General features: G+C 38.4%; 2 protein-coding genes across 3 annotated transcripts in view; one reads left to right on the top strand and one right to left on the bottom strand.

Annotated features, from left to right (window-relative positions):
* Positions 1-1997: 1997 nt before the first annotated feature.
* Positions 1998-8283, bottom strand: LOC107562941 (wolframin-like). Of its 2 annotated transcripts, none has more exons than XM_016247701.1 (7): positions 7906-8283; positions 7037-7113; positions 6822-6966; positions 6542-6715; positions 5840-5917; positions 5577-5728; positions 1998-4534 (listed from the first exon to the last, which is right to left on the bottom strand). In XM_016247701.1, exons 1-7 carry the CDS (start codon positions 8156-8158, stop codon positions 2702-2704), a joined length of 2712 nt encoding a protein of 903 aa, XP_016103187.1. In that variant the 5' UTR covers positions 8159-8283; the 3' UTR covers positions 1998-2701. The 2 variants fall into 2 exon arrangements, with proteins under 2 accessions (XP_016103187.1, XP_016103188.1); XM_016247702.1 differs by having other exon boundaries at positions 7924-8283.
* A 6764-nt stretch (positions 8284-15047) lies between these two features.
* Positions 15048-16550, top strand: part of LOC107562935 (janus kinase and microtubule-interacting protein 1-like) — a 27271-nt gene continuing 25768 nt past the window's right edge. The window contains exons 1-2 of the mRNA XM_016247693.1: positions 15048-15056; positions 15125-15619. Of these exons, the coding sequence (XP_016103179.1) occupies positions 15048-15056; positions 15125-15619 (504 nt within the window). The remainder of the gene's footprint in view (positions 15057-15124; positions 15620-16550) is intronic.

Here is a 16550-nt window from a genome sequence, read left to right as displayed (position 1 = left end):
GAAAGCCGTCATGTTTACAACTGTGACGATAAGGGCTTATCAGGATCAACGAAATGCTAGATTTTCAAAAGTATGTGAAATATTTAAAGTTCGTGGCATAGAATCTTTAAGATATGTCCAAGAGTTTTACACACTGGTCTGTTATTGTGGGGACATTTCCACGTCCCTAAACATGATACGGCTCAAAACGAAACATGATTGGTTGCTTTGCCTGTCAGTCATATGGCCATTCAAAGTGGCCAAGGTTCCCAGACCTTCTGCCATAAATCTGATGGTCTGGCTACGCGAGACTACAGCTTATCTGACCAAAGATAAGAGCTTTTCGAGCTTTAATGTCTTTCGAAATTAAAGTCTCACATCAGAAAATCATAGAATGTTTGTTGTTATTCTTTGATTGCATACTCCGCAACCCCTTCAAAACGGTCTTGTGACCAACTTTTGGTTCTCAACCCATCAGTTAGATGGCATAACACAGTAGCGCAATACTCAGTTCCTGGAGGGCCACAGCCCTGCAGAGTTTAGTTCCAACCTTGCTTCAACAACACACATACCATGTACTTTTCAAATAACCGTAAATGACATGATTAGCTGGATCAGGTGTGTTTAATTAGGGTTTAGGGAATCTAAACTGCGCAGGACCGTTCTTTGGCAGGACTGTGGCCCTCCAGGAACTGAGTTTGACATTCCTGTAGTGGGTCACTTTAGTCCTGGGGGCATACTGCAGGTGTATAATTAACATCACAGTTTTATATTTGGAACAATATGGTAATAGCAAAAACATACACATAAAACATATATGTACAGATATGTCCTACACCCAGTTTTTACAGAAAATATTAAAACTAAAATGGATTTCTTAAATACTTTTTGTTTTCTTTTACTCTTTATAGGAAAGCACCACCCTTATTTTCTTGTGCAGAAATAATAATAATAATAATCAATCATTTCAACCAGCATAGTGAATCTCGAATCTCTGCCATACTTGTTAAATTTTATACCTGACATTTACTAGATGAAAATACACTTTCTAAACATTCCTGTATACAATCACTGTCTGAAAGGGTGCATGGTTGAGTACTTCATAATTCCCGTTTCAAGAAGAGGTAACCGATTTTGGAGGTGGCTTTCACCAGTGCATTCGAGTTTCAGTAGATATAATTATTCTGCCATCTAATGGTTGTACTGTTCATAAATATCTGAAAACTCTGCTGCCTTATTGCACTACTCTTTACCCTGCATAATGCGTAAAGCTAGATTTTTACATTCTCTGAAGAATGTGTTTGTACATCCAAAGTTTGCTGTCATGATACCAGCTTGTTATGCAGTTGCTATGATATTCAGTGTTTTAACTGTTAAGTGGTTGTTAAGTGTTGTTGTTTACTGGCCCAAGTCAAACATGCCCACCCACAAGTCTGTAAGATAAGGTGGAATATTCACTGAAATCATAGCAGGACAGAAAGGAAAACACAGACAGTGTATTTCAGTAAATGGAGATAACGCAGTCGATATGCAAACATGTGGGTGGCTTCTCTTTGGTTATATAGGAATGATAAATGTGAGTGGCACTTAAGTATTGACTGTTATATAATGCAGTGGTGGCACATTCACATATTTATAGTACTGCAAATAAAATTTATAAAAGGGCTGATTTTTCACACAGGACAAATTCAGTCACTACATACAGTGTTTTTAATATTGTGCAATGTACTGGTCAGATTGTACCTTCAATGCAGCCACAAACAATCAAATATCTTTTCAGCAATGTTTAAGGCTTGAAATGTCTACTAAAATCTCAAATAGATCTTAATATATATATATATATATATATGATCATGTTATGACAATAACAATCCCTTATAGAAAATAAAAAGATCTTTAGGCATGTCTAAGAAAAACTTCTATAGTACTATACAGTATTTTCACAGAAAAATCATTAATCGTTTTCCAATTTGTTCTATATGCCCTAAAATGTAAGTTACCTAAATCTTCAAAAGATACTTTTGAACCAATCTAAGGCATAATAACAATAAAATACAGGCACACACATGCACACACCCAAATAGTAATGAATTATCTTCCAATACATCAACTAAATTAAATATAATATCAGACATTCAAAAGCCCTATAATCAGTAAAACATGGGAAAGCTAGTGAATGTACAGTAACCTCTCACTGTAAAAAAAATTAGTGAGTCCAGATGCACTGGTTTTTGGAAATTTAGGCATGGCTTTCAATTTCCCCATGATATGCATATTCATATTCCCAAACATTTGATTAAATAGTTAAAGGGTGATTAAATCGTTTAGGGATTGTAGTGGTATTTTATTTGGTTTCTGTAGCGCTAGGGTGTCCAAGTCTGCTTCTGGAGGACCACTTTCATGCTTCAACTCTAATTAAACACATTGAACCAGCTAATGAAGGTCTTCAGGATTATAAGAAACTTCAAGGCAGTTGTGTTGGAGCAGCCTGGAGCTAAACTCTGCAGGATTGTGGCCCTCCAGGAACAGAAATGGGCACCTCTGCTGTAGGTGCTACAGAAAGCCATTCACTTTCATACTTGGAACAGACAAAACAAGATGACAGCGCCTCTGGCGTTTTAATAGCGCTTTTATCAAAAGCACTTGATCAAATATCAATAATCTCCTTGCACTTCGAAATTCAGTCTAATAATACAGTGTATGCCAATGGTCAAAACTAGCTTCACACAGATACATCTGTAGTAGCTACAGTACCGTCCACCTCAGCTGAGAGCAGAGGGTGGAACAGGAAATTGAAGGCGAATGCAAAGGCATTTCTGGCGTTAACCCTCCAGTCCTGCTCGATCTTGACCTGTCGTTGTATTGGTACAAGCGGTGAGGCACATGTCTTGCAGCGCAAGGCTTTGAGCTCAAACACTGGCCATTTGCTGCCCAGTCTACCCTCAAGTACCGTGCTGAACTCCACCACGCTACCTGAGCCGAGTGCCAGAAGGACGCGGCGAAATTCGTTACTAGCCCGCAGCACAATGTCTTTGGTCGCATCATCCAAATCTTGTGCCCCATTGCGCCCCTTCTGCGGCATCCCCATAGTTACTTCAAACTTGTAGTAGTCGAAACGTTTGACATGGCACTTGTGCTTTGCAAGGGCCTTGAGCTGACACAGTGGTTCAGCGGGTCCTGTCTGGGTCTCTTCACAAGCAGGATACTCCTCACCATATAGACATCGAACCCAGTCTGCTATAAAGACGGGCAGAAGGTTGATGACAGCTTGCACACCGTTCTCAATCTCAGTGACGCGAACATACTTAAACCGGCCCTCCCACGTCACCCGGTGTCCCTCCAAGTGGCTGCAGAGGATCTGAGCATGTGCCATGTTACGCTCCTTCCAGGCACGAGGACCGCACAAGTTGCTGTACTCCTGCCAAGTCAGGGTGGAGTTGTATACCTTCATCCCCTCCGAACGGTACACGTAGAACCAGCTGAAGAGCACCAGAGCTGAAATCCACACAAGGATCAACTTGACCACACTGCTATGCCGCAAAGAGCGCAGCACTGCCAAGGGCGACACACTAAAACGTGTCCACCAGCGCAGCAGGACAGGCAGCACGCAAACGCATACCGTTACAACCATTTTGATCAGTTCCAGTGCGAGGAACCACTGCACTAGCTGCACCAGAATTATGGCTGCAAAAGCCAATGATAGCACTGGCAAAGCAAAGAAGAAAAGGAGGTAGCCCGCAGCTGTGCGCATAAGCCCCAATGCAGTGGACTCTTGCAACAGCATGACGGACAGTTCACACCAGATGAAGCACACCAGGTAAGGCAGCAGCACACAGTAGGTGCCACGTGCACCACCTGCTGTGGCCATACGCGAACACAGGTAGAGGACGTAGAGATACAGAACACAAGGCACACCCACATGCAGTACCAACTGATTACCAAGGTGGATGCTAAACCAAGCACCACCAACTATACGACCCACCCAGCCCCCCAGCAACTGATTCATGAATGCAGAAATGGTAGAGGCAACCTGGGAGAGCAGGGCACATTTGGCATGCTGCTGCGCTGTTGGTCGCAGGCTTAAGTAGCTGCTTACAGTGAAAAAGACTGCAACCGTAGCCAGTTCTGAACATGGCAACCAGGACCTGTCTGCCACAGGAAACGATAGGATGAGGAAAAGCGCAGAAAGGAGGAAGTAGAGATATGGCTCAAGGTGGTTCCATGTGAAGTTGGACTCGGCCTGCTCAAGGTCGATCCCTGGCTCAAAATGAGACAACATGGCCGTCAGGGCTCGAAAGTTCTCCCATGCCTTGCTGTTCTGGAAGACTCGGAGCGTGCAGATTACCATTGACACGAAGGAGAGGTAGAATATAATGAGGGGAATGACAAGGACAAAGAACTCCAGGGTTAGGTTGGAGATGATAAAGAAGAAGATGAGGGCATTGATGTGATGAGTAGGTATGAGGGCACTAATCCACTGCATGCCAGCACGTGACGCCCAGTCAATCAACACTTCTTTCACCTCCATCACTGCATGAAGAGGAAATTTCAACACCTGTGGGTGTGAAGAAAATTATTTGTTTAGCCAAAAATTATTTTTAGTACACTATAACATTGGCTGTGTCTCAAAACATAGCGAGCTGCTTTACTAAATAATAGTGATGTCAACTCTCAGAAATATTAAGACATTTGTTGTCATTAAAGCGATAATCTAGCCCAAATAAAAAATGAACATGTCACTGTCTTCCAAACCTTCTAAACTTTCATTCATTCTCGAAACATACATTTTTGCCTATCCATTGAAAATCCACACAACCAAAATGTTTAATTGCTTGATACAGAACCACATGAGGTTGGTTTTCGTGCATCAAGCAAGAATTTTTTAGCTTCTGTGGATGTACTTCATGTGCTCTATGTCTGCGCGTTGATCAGTCATCCAATCTATCATTTGTATGTGAATCAAAAGCCTAAATTATATCTGTTTATCTTATAAAGCGAGTGACAGAAGACTCGTATTAAACCACTTGGAAAGACAATTTTTTATTTTTGGATGAACTGTCCCATTAAAATTAACAATTTGATTTGATTGCTACATTAAGTCTGCAAAATGGAGAATTCCAAATATCATGTACATGTGGTCTACTTTTAGGTAACAACATGTACAAGAAATACAGATAATACTCTTTATTAAAATTTATTTTTTGTGTTGTACTTTAATATTTGATCACTGTTTTCTTAGTGAACCATTATTTATAGGGAAATGCTCTAACACTGATGATGTTGAACATGCTAAATGTCCGATTGTGTGACACAGAATAACATGCATTGCTAATAACTGTATAAGTAATGTTTTCTACCAAACTAAAGATGCATCATTTCATCCAATAAATAGGTGTTTCATGTATCGGCACATTAGCCAACATCCTGTGTGTAATCAATGCCTATTGTCTGTGAAAAGCATCTAACATCAATTACTTAGGAGATTCCACTTTGGTTAGGATACCATTTGTGTGGACAGCTGGCCATATAGGCAGTACACAATGAGTCAGCTCTCCAAGTTTTCACATACATAGATTTAAGCAGAAATGTAATAACACCTTCTGATGCAAAGGTAGTTCATCTGGGTTCTTTACTGGCCCTTCATCATCGTCATCACCCGCGACCCCTTCCATGGCAGGAGTTGGGGAAATACCCTCAGCGTATTGTTTAGTATTCTCAACAAACTTTTCTACACCAACATAATCAACCCCTGCCAGAGAACAGACACACAAATTAGGAATATGATATGCATATGACCACATATGCAATAAAAGTCTAAAAAATAATACACTCTAAAGGAAAGATAACACAATGCAAACACCATCTCTTGAGAACAAACTCTCCAAAACTTTTTTTTGTTTCTGTGATGGGGTTGAGAGAGGGCTGCTGGGAGCACCATCTAGAGGAGGAGGAGGACACACAAGCATGTTAAATGTTCTGGAGATATTTACAGTCAACACTGTTGATTTATTGAAAATAACTGCATGAAGATTCTTCATTTGTGGCCCTGGACCACAGAACCAGTCATAAGGGTACATTTTGAGATTGAGATTATACTGAATAAATAAGATTTCCATTGATGTATGGTTTGTTATGATAGGACAATATTTGGCAGAGATACAACTATTTGAAAATCTGGAAACTGAGGGTGCAAAAAAATCAAAATATTGAGAAAATCGCCTTTAAAGTTGTCCAAATTAAGTTCTTAGCAATGCATATTACTAATCAAAAATTAAGTTTTCATATATTTACAGTAGGAAATTTACAAAATATCTTCATGGAACATGATCTTTACTTAATATCCTAATGATTTTTGGCATAAAAGAAAAATCAATCATTTTGACCCATACAATGTATTTTGGCTATTGCTACAAATATACCCCAGCGACTTAAGACTGGTTTTGTGGTCCAGGGTCACATTTTTTATAAATTCTAACAGCATACAGGTTGGGGACAACACAACGGTAATGACAAAACATTGTCCAAACTGGTTGATCACAACAACAGATTGCTGATGTTTCACCTGTCTCAGTGTTGAGCTGGCTCACATTTTCCAGAAGTTCAGCGGCAGTGATGTTTTTCTTCCTCTCTGGATTGAGTTTCCAGTACATTAACAGAGCTGCTTTCCTTACACTGCGCTGAAAACGAGATTCACATGCCAGGGAACACACCTCCTCTCTGTTCTCAGCTGTGATGCCTGGCACACACGCACACACACACACACAAATCCATTATAAATTCAATACAGGCAAAGGGATGTCATATCTTTATAATCTAGATATCATAATAAGTATCTGCTTTACCCCTTCTTTCATGCAGGCAGCGCTGTAGCAGTTTCACTGCATCTTTCCGTCCATTTTTGGCCGCCTGGAGCAGCCATGTAACGGCAGTAACAGAATTCACTTCCTCATCTTCTTGCTCAGCTAATCTCAGGTAATATCTGCCAATCTGTCCAAAAACACAGTGTAAGTTTTTCTAATTACTATAAAGACGTGTTGTGTGTTTGTTGCATTCAGACCTCCGTCTGTGCTTTGGTGTCTCCATTCTTTGCCCTCTGTTTAAGATCATCTATGCTCAGTTCCTCTGGGATTTCCCCTAGAAAATGAAAAGAAGCACACATACAAATAGCCACATATTCATATTATGCTGTCACAACAAATATGTATAGTGGCAAACCAATCCAGTTTATACTAAAGATGTTCACACAGCAGATTTGTACACACATTTGTTTTTCAAATCAGACCTTTTTGACTGACTACGTACACCAACTTATTTGCAAATGTTTGCAAAGCAGATCAGTGTGTTCAGGCAAGGTAGTCATTGCATATCAACGGATGTGTTAAATGCAGCTGAGTGTACTACACTTTCTTGGTAGTTAAAAGCAGAAAACAAAGAAGAAAAGCATTAAGACAACTGACATCATATCAGTGCTCTTCAAATGGCAATTGGATGTTGTATTGTACTATTTATGACTAGTTTTGTGCATGTCAGCATTATTGTAGTATTATTTTTATATATTGTAGTTTTTATAAATATTTTTAATTAGCTTAAACATTTGTTTTCATTTGAATTTTTAAGTTTTAGTAATTAAAAATCATTTTTAAAATATTTAAATTTAGCATTCATTTGTTTTTGTGTCAGTTTTAGTAATTTGAGTAGTTGTGGTGACATTTTTAATTGTACGTTTTTAAATGTCTAATCTTTATCATTGATTTTTTTTCATTTCAGCTTTATTTCAATTACTGAAAACTATTTTTTATATTTTTTGTTAATAATAACAACACTGGTGAATGTGTAATATTAGATCTGAACTCATGAGTCAATGATTAATGACACAGGAACTTGGGGAATACCAGCACGGGAGTATGTGACATTTGAGCTATCCAACATAGAGTGAATCTGTACCCTGTAGAGGAAAAGATGATTGTCCTGGAAAGGCAGTGTGGGAATTGCTGGCTGCATTCAGCTGGGATCGACCTGTCTGTGAAGCGTGATGTGGGGGTGAAGTCATTGTTGAAGGGGAAGGACTAGGCATTGAAGAAGAGGACACTGGATGAATGGTGTGCCCAGATGCAGAGAAAGCTGTGGGGACAGGTGATGCTGGGGATGGCAGTGGAGATTCAAGAAGAGAGGCATCCATTTCTAAGCCTAAAACAAAAAGACACAAAATTTGTGATAAGTGCTTTTTAAAATAATGGCGAGTTATCTTTTCATTACTGTATGTTATTAACTGCACCAGTTTCTTTTTATCTTTCTTTTATGTATTTTTTTCTGAAATCCTAAAGTCCTACTTCTCCTTTCCAGCTAATCCCGCTGCCATAATAGACAGGAGGAAATATCACATAACACAACATAACATAAAGTAATATATAATGAGAAATATACTTAAAATATACCATACAATTTAAATTACATTAAGTTGCATTTTATTGTTATTTCTAATTAGTATTTTAAGTGACTATATTTTAAGACCCAAAAGGAGGTTTTATTACACAAAAAGCAAATTCACACGTTAATTTAAAAGTATGCTATGGTAACTATTGATTCCAGTACAATACCGTACTGTTACTATTATTTATGACTACTACGAAACTTGAGACTTGAAACTTGTCATTCTTGAGACGTGGGACAAAACAGGTCCATCAAGAGTAACAGCTATTAGCTTTAAAAAATACAAATATTTTCAATTTTAAATGTCATGAGGGATTAATAATAGAATGTATTTAACACAATTATCACCTTCAATTTAATTTTCTCATTATTACACCAAATCTGTGTTTCCTAATGTCCACTCACTACGTCTAAAACAGTGTGTCCACAGAGAAGTGTTCAATCATTCATATGCAATAAAATGGATTAAAAAAAAAATTTTATGATGAAAAAGAACTTGTTTTATCAAAAGCAACACTTAATAATATCTCCTATCAAAGCAATGTTGTTGTTTTTAATGACACATGCATGTTTCATAAGATTTTAAAGTTGCGTTCCCACTTTTTGTCAACACCGTCAGACATTCAATAAAATGTAATAAAATCAGGGGATATCAGCGGTCACTCTAAACGACCCCCTTGCCACAGTTCACCTCTGCAGAGTACATCAGTGTCAGACAGCCTCTGCTAAGTTTTAGTTTTATAATATTTGAAATCCTAATATTTCCTTTGTCACAGCCATGATATGTCACCATCTTCCCAAGAATGACTGTCATAAAAAACAACAAGGGAATTCTGAAAGATTCTTGGGAAGAACCCACATGAATTTATTATGATTTTACAGTAGTTGAAATAAGTACTACTGAATTTCATGGAAACTATACAATGAAAGCCATGGTTGTTACCAAGGTAAATGATTTGTAAACAGTGTATTTTGTACACTGCTTGCGAACAGGCTGAGCTGTCATTCTATCATTGCTCAGCCGTGTCACCTTCACTACTGACCGGCAGAACAGAAAGTAAAGTTACACTCAAACAAAAAATAATCAACAAGCAGACATACAGTACATAAATTGTTGAAATGTCTTCTTCTGCATTCTACTGTACGGATGTAAATGTACTTTCCCTTCAGCCTGAGGCTTATTCATTTCACTTTTGGTGTGAAAAGGCTTTTATATTGGCCAAAAATAGAACTTTTTTTATTTTAAAAACAAACAAGCAAGCCCTGTCCAGATTTAAAAAGTAACGCAAAAGTAACGCACCGTATTACTTTCCCAAAAAAGTAACTAAGTAACGTAATTAGTTACTTTTTTATGGAGTAATGCAATATTGTAATGCATTACTTTTAAAAGTAACTTTCCCCAACACTGCATTTGAAACATTACATTTGTGTATACAATATCAAGGACACAAATACTCAAATGTAGAAAATATGATAATTTAAGAGTATATATTGTGTTACATCTGCCCCCCCATTTATGAGATTACTATTTTTGCCAGATTTTTGCCAAAATATGTTTTTGAAGATATATTTTTTGTTATGTCATACTTTCATGATTTTATGCTCTGATCTTTGTGAATGGAGAGAGAGAGAGAGAGAGAGAGAGAGAGAGAGAGAGAGAAGTGGCCCGGGGAAGTGGCCCACATATGGTGTTAATCATGCATGCTGTAATGTCTGTTTAACTGCACTCAATCATACGTACAGTATACAAGAAGAGACAGAAAGAGGCAAGCAGACAAGGAAATCTAGGTCAGAATGATGGCATTTTAGTGATGTTTCTGGGGCTGAGCTTGATTTTCCACTTCACTCAGCAAAGACCCACTGTCAACCCCACGCTCCTCCCTCCCCTTACACGGCAGCAGCTGGTGGTGCTACAAAATGACTATGTTCATTCATTCATTCATGCTATAACCACACTTTCCTCTCTCCCTACTTTTATGACTTATTACCCGATTTAATCTCTTATTTGAAACAACCAATATCTGAAAGAACTGGGCACTATTGTAAGTTGTCTCTTATAATAGGCCTAAGTGTTTGTTTGTTTATTTTTACCGGTGACGCTGCACCGCTCTGTTCCAATAGCGAGGGCGTTGCTCATGAATATTAAACACGAGACCTTCACAGTAGTAGGATTCGAAAATTCGCTGCCGGATTTCTCTTGCATGTGTAGTGGAGACTAATGTAACGCTGCCTGTCACCACTATAACAGCATCAACACTCACCGCCCTCATCTACACTTCCGCAACTGCTCTCAGATGCCGTGTTTCTCCGGACAGAGCGGAATTAAGGACACATTTTCGGCCTTCTGGACCGCAGACACCTGAGACGCTCACGGCAAGTTACTGGGGATCGTACGAACAAATGTTCATTTATAACCTGGATCACTGCACATGTCCATTTGATTCTCCAGCACACACACACACACTGCTACGTGGTATTTTATTGTTATGAAATGAATGAATAATTTAATGCGCATGGTTGTATGAGCGTAATGAACTAATTTGGTAGTCTCATCCCTTTCACCGGAGAGAGTTTATTGGTCTTGCCCGCCGCGCTCATCCCTTGCAACATCACACACCCATATTTAATTCATAGCATTTGGTTCTTTAATGTAACCGTGACATCTGTCCTCGTGACGCTTTGTAAACGGTGTAGTTCCAGATTGAAACACGTCTGATTGGTGCCGATTCTCTTTCATCTTTCGGCTGTCAATCATGATGACGCAGCGCTGTCAGTCACCCGGCGGTTTGTTTGATGTGTTGTGCTGCGCTTTGATGATCGGCGATGTTGAGCTGCAGTGGGTCTGTGATGGCTGGTGCTGTGGGTGTGGTTGTGGCCGCCCGGTGCTGATGCAGTCGAGAAGTCTGCCTCTGTGGCTCTGGATGCACTGCTTACTGGGTTCCCACGGTGATGGGAAAAACTGGAAATAACGCGGAATTGTGGAATCGTGATTTCCAGGCCTCGAAAAGTTGAGAGCATTTCTGCAGGCTATGAATCTATAATTTTTTTCTAGTCATGCTTAGCTTCAGAATAGAGAAGAATGGGGCTAGTTGTCACACAGGGGACTTGTCACTATAGGTCTAGCCCACATGTGTGTTTTCTCTATCAGTGGTTTTAAATGCCCAGTTCAAAACCGTCTTCAAAATGGAATATTTTTGTAAATTCTGTCCATCATATTTTTTGATCATCATATAGCTGTTAGGCATCAAGTGTGCATGATAAAATTACATAATTTACAGAACACTGGTAATATCTGTTTGTTATATTATTTTTGTATGTTTGCTGTTCAGAATAATTCTGATTCATAATTGTGTAGTCAAACTGCATTTATTAATAAATTTTTTAAAATTGTTATATGTGGCTAATTTTGGTTTGATTCTGTTTAAATGCTGGTCTGTAGCCAGTTTCGGACTTGCTTGTTGTGCTTGTTGGGTTTGTTTAAATGAATAGTCCCAATCAGGGGAGAAATATGCACAGATCAAGCACCGAAACTGTTCTAAACAAAGATGTCAGTGGATTTTGTGAGAGGACAACTAAGGGACTTTTCCACTGTAGGAAGCATTAGTAATGACTCGTATTGTGGCCAGAAGTGAGAATTTAAAGTTAAAATGCCTTCATGATGGATTTGATTCTTACAAACACGCAGCTTTTCACAATACGCTAATTGATGGACTGGAGTCATGTCATTTACTTGTGGATTATTGTGATGTTTCTATCAGCTGGTTGGACTCTCATTCTGACGGCACACATTCACTGCAGAGGGTCCATTGGTGAGCAAGTGATGTAATGTTACATTTCTCCAAATCTGTTTTGATGAACAAAAAAACTAAAAACTAAAAAAATTTAGAATTTTCAGCAAATGTTCATTTTTGAGTAAACTATTTCTTTGCGTATCATATTTTTCTCTCCAAGAACAAGAACTATTATTGTTGGGTATCATATGAATTTGATAAACCCACACTGACCAGACCAGGACTGGATATTCGAATGAGCAACAGGGCCCGGGGCCTCTGAGCTGTAGATCCCTGACCAGCCACTGGCTGTGTTTAGTCTTCAAATGTCAGCCTACAACAGCACACATTTTCTAATTGTTTTATCCAAATTACAATTGCTGTTTAAAGCAGGATGTCATCTGCTACTAGGGGTTGTTAGAGGTAAAGGGGGCCTCCAAAAGGTCTTCATAATCTTGCCATGGGAAAGGGTTAACTATATAATTAAGGGAGATCAAGTACAATTTTTTTTTTTTAGCCATTCAAACCTGTTCTGCATATTTATAGATATCTTCTACCACATAGACTGAAATTGTTTAATCTACTTACTCTAACTTTACGCAGATGGAAGCTTAATGGAAGGTTTTAACAGAAAGCTTGAACTGTGTTCTCAGGACAAAAGTCATTTTTGTAAACATCACATCAGGGCAAGTTGTTAAATGTCTTACTTTTATTATACAATTTACTTCTTCTTTTTTTTTTTTTTGAAAGCCAGAACACTGATTTAATATTTCTGTATGTTGCCTTTTATAGCCTATGTTTAAAATTAAATAAGTACTTGTTTTGTAATTGTAGGGAAAAAATTTAATTGTACTGTTTTTTTGTTTATTAATCTATTTATTTATTATATTTTATTTATTTATTTTTTAATGTGTTGGCAAATACCAAGTTACTTACACTCAGAAAAAAGGGGCAATATCACAGTTTTTAACTTTCAAATGGTACTAACTTTAAGGTACTTATATGCAGTTTTTAAGGGTAAATAATGTACATTGGTGTACTTTTTGAAAAGGTAACATCCCAGTGACAGCTTTTGTACCTTTTTTTTCTGAAGGTGTACAGTGCTGTAATAAATAAGCTCTAAATATGATATTATGGTGATTACCCTGGAATTTTTGTCTGATTAATGTAACATTCAAATGTGGTTGACCTGGGCTGCTTTTCCCAATAGCATCGTAAGCCTAAGTTGATCGTAGCTCCATTGGTGGCAATCGGTCTACGATGTACTTAGGCTTACGATGCTTTTGGTAAACGCAGCCCTGGTTGATTATGTCTGACCGTCAAATGCAGGTCTAAAGCCAGTGCTCGACTTGCTGTTGTGCTTGGGTTTCTTTGCGGTTCCTTATTTGATTACATTTTGCTGGGTGGCTTCAATAAGATCCCGGACGTTGCACATTACTGTCACAACCCTCCTTGCCAAACACACTGTAGCATTTACATTGGCAACATAGCTGTTACGCCCTAACAGAACTTCCCTTAGCAATTGAAACCTGTCCTGCATCTATATAGAGCTCTTTTACCATATAGACTGAACATTTTAATCTGCTTACTCTAACTCTAAACTGAGAACGCTTTAAAGCGTATCTCCATAGGACAGACTTGTATGGTCACATGCATTCACCCATGACCAGCGAGCAGCTTCATTAATTTGAATATGCTGAGATAACACACTGCTGTTTCATCTCCGCCTGTTTAGATTACAACTTTATGTAAGTTTAAGATATCAGGGCATTAATAGTTTCAAAGGTCAGCAGAAATGTTGAACAAGGTAGATTTGTAATCGTTTTCATTCCGTGTCCTCTGGTAGTGGTTTACTTCAGTGAGTTTGGTTTGTTTTCCTAGGGTGGGACATTTGTAAATTTGTTTTGCATATGCACTATTGGCCTGTATGGAATGTATGCAGCCCAAAAATGTATTTAGACACTTAAGTCAGACTTTAACGTGTGCTGTTTGTGGTTGTTATTATGCAGATGCAACTTGGTTTGCTATTTCATGTAATGCAAGCAATGACATTTTCATGTGTGTCTTATAGGGATAGTTCACCCAAAAATGAAAATTTGATGTTTATCTGCTTACCCCCAGGGCATCCAAGATGTAGGTGACTTTGTTTCTTCAGTAGAACACAAATAATGATTTTTAAGTCCAGCCGTTGCAGTCTATCAGTCGTATAATGCATGGCAATGGTAACAAAATCTATGAGAGTAAAACAAAAATGCACAGACAAATCCAAATTAAACCCTGCGGCTCGTGACGACACATTGATGTCTTAAGACACGAAACAATCGGTTTGTGCGAGAAACCAAACAGTATTTATATCATATTTTACATCTAATACAACACTATGTCCAACTTCCTTGAGCTCGCGCATGGCATCCGGTGCGTGAGGTGTGTAGTTTATTTACAGTCAGTAGTTTAGTGCTTCAACTTCAACTTATTTCAGTTACCAAGGCAACATTTCTATTTTTATAGTTTCATTTTATTTTTATTTTTTAAATTTAATTTAAAGTTTAATAAAAAGTTTAGTTTAACTTTGATCTAATATTTATTTTATTTTAGCTTTATTTCAGCAAACAAAAGGTTTTTAATAGTTTTAGTTAACAATAATAACTCTGCACTACTTGAAAAACAAGGTTTAAATACCGTATTTTGAGCACCTCTCTCTTCTCTCTCTCTCTGTTTTTTTTAAGATAAAGACTTTGGAGTCTTCCTGTATTTGACTATTAGCTACTTAAAAGTGCAAAATTCGATAAAGTGGTTTTATTTTTTATGGGGTTTAGTAATCACAGACTTGAAGAAGCAATAGAAACTCTTTGGTGAACTTGTGGCATTATGAGAACCGTAATGTGAATGCCAATATTCACCTTGGTTAATGTCCTGTGAAATAACCTCGTCTCTCAATCTTGTAGGTGGGTAAATTACGGGAACGTTTGCAAGAGTTACGGGCCCAACGAGAGACTGAGCAGCACAAGCACTCGGTCGCTCTCACTGAACTCCGCGTCAAGCTCCATGAGGAGAAGCAGCGAGAGGTGGTGGCCACACGAGAGAGCCTGTCTCGGCAACACGAGACCGAGCTGGCCCGGGCGGCACGTCTCCGCGAGACAGAACTGGCCCGGCTTCAGGCGCTGGTGTGTATTTTACGGGACGGAGCCAGCAGCGAGCTACGTAGTGCCCTGAAGGAGGAGGCACGAGAGGAGGCCCGCAGAAGCTACGAGGCAGAGAAGCTCAGACTCACGCAGGAGCTGCAGGAGGCGAAGGTGTCACGGCGGCAGGCAGAGGAGGCGCTCTCCAATGCTGTGCAGGCCGACAGAGCCAAAGCTGCCGATCTCAGAGTGGCCCATCAAGCTCATCAGGAGGAGATCCAGAGAATCAAACGCGAGAGCGAGAGGGAAATCCGGAGACTGGTAAGAAAGATGGATGGAGTTATCTAAAAACGTCACCACATGAAATTGTAAAAATAATGGCTGTCTCAGTCCAGTCTCAGGCAATTGGTTGATTCAGTGTGGCTGCTCTGGTTTACACCTTTTGGGGGGAATCAACCTACAAATGTTTATTTTTAATATACATAATGTTTTTAATATCAGCTGATATTAATGTATAAAAGCCCTCAAAATGTCTCAGTCTCATTACTTATATCAATCAGTCATGAATTGTGTTTCTTATGACAGAGGACAGATAGACAGGATTTTAGTTTTTTATTTAAATTTTTTGCACCGAATTGATATTAGCACCCTTATAATGAAGAAAATTGGATGTGTTCAATACATCATCAAAGGATGATTTAAAAAAAAAATAGAGATCTGTTTGGCATTAAGAAAGTTATATTACTTTTTATACAGTTTTGAAAAACAAATTAATTATTGGCCACACCAAAAGCTTATTATTTAATATACACCAATTTATGTACACAGTTTATGTACACTACCATTCAAAAGGTGGGGTCAGTGTTTTTTTTTTAAGCGTTTTTGTTTATATTGTGAAATATTATTACAATTTAAAATATCTGTTTTCTATTTGAATGTATTTAATTTATTCAGCTTTCAGTCTTCAGTGTCACATGATCCTTAAGAAATCATTCTAATATGTTGATTTGGTGCTCAAGAAACATTTCTTATGATCTCGATATTGAAAACGGCTATGCTGCTTCATATTTTTGTGGACACTGTGATACCCTTTTTTCAGGATTCTTCAATGAATAAAAAGTTCAAAATAACAGCATTTATTTGAAATAGAAATATTTTGTAGATGTCTTTACTGTCAAAAATCTAAATCTAAAAACAAACTTACTTACTGGCCCAAAACCTTAAAGTTTCTATATCTGCGCATAACTAGGAA

The sequence above is a fragment of the Sinocyclocheilus grahami genome, unplaced genomic scaffold, assembly GCF_001515645.1.
Source record: "Sinocyclocheilus grahami isolate Dianchi unplaced genomic scaffold, SAMN03320097.WGS_v1.1 scaffold849.1, whole genome shotgun sequence".
Taxonomy (NCBI): domain Eukaryota; kingdom Metazoa; phylum Chordata; class Actinopteri; order Cypriniformes; family Cyprinidae; genus Sinocyclocheilus; species Sinocyclocheilus grahami.
Note: the sequence above shows the minus strand (reverse complement) of the source record. Positions and strands in the feature narration are given on the sequence as shown.

What these genes read in the sequence shown, in the direction of transcription:
- LOC107562941 (XM_016247701.1), bottom strand. Translation starts at nt 8,158, where the DNA reads ATGGATGCCTCTCTTCTTGAATCTCCACTGCCATCCCCAGCATCACCT. An exon ending in CTGCCTGCATGAAAGAAGGG is followed by an intron (nt 6,716 to 6,821) that starts GTAAAGCAGATA and finishes CGTGTGTGCCAG; the next exon opens with GCATCACAGCTGAGAACAGA. An exon ending in AACTACCTTTGCATCAGAAG is followed by an intron (nt 4,535 to 5,576) that starts GTGTTATTACAT and finishes TCACACCCACAG; the next exon opens with GTGTTGAAATTTCCTCTTCA.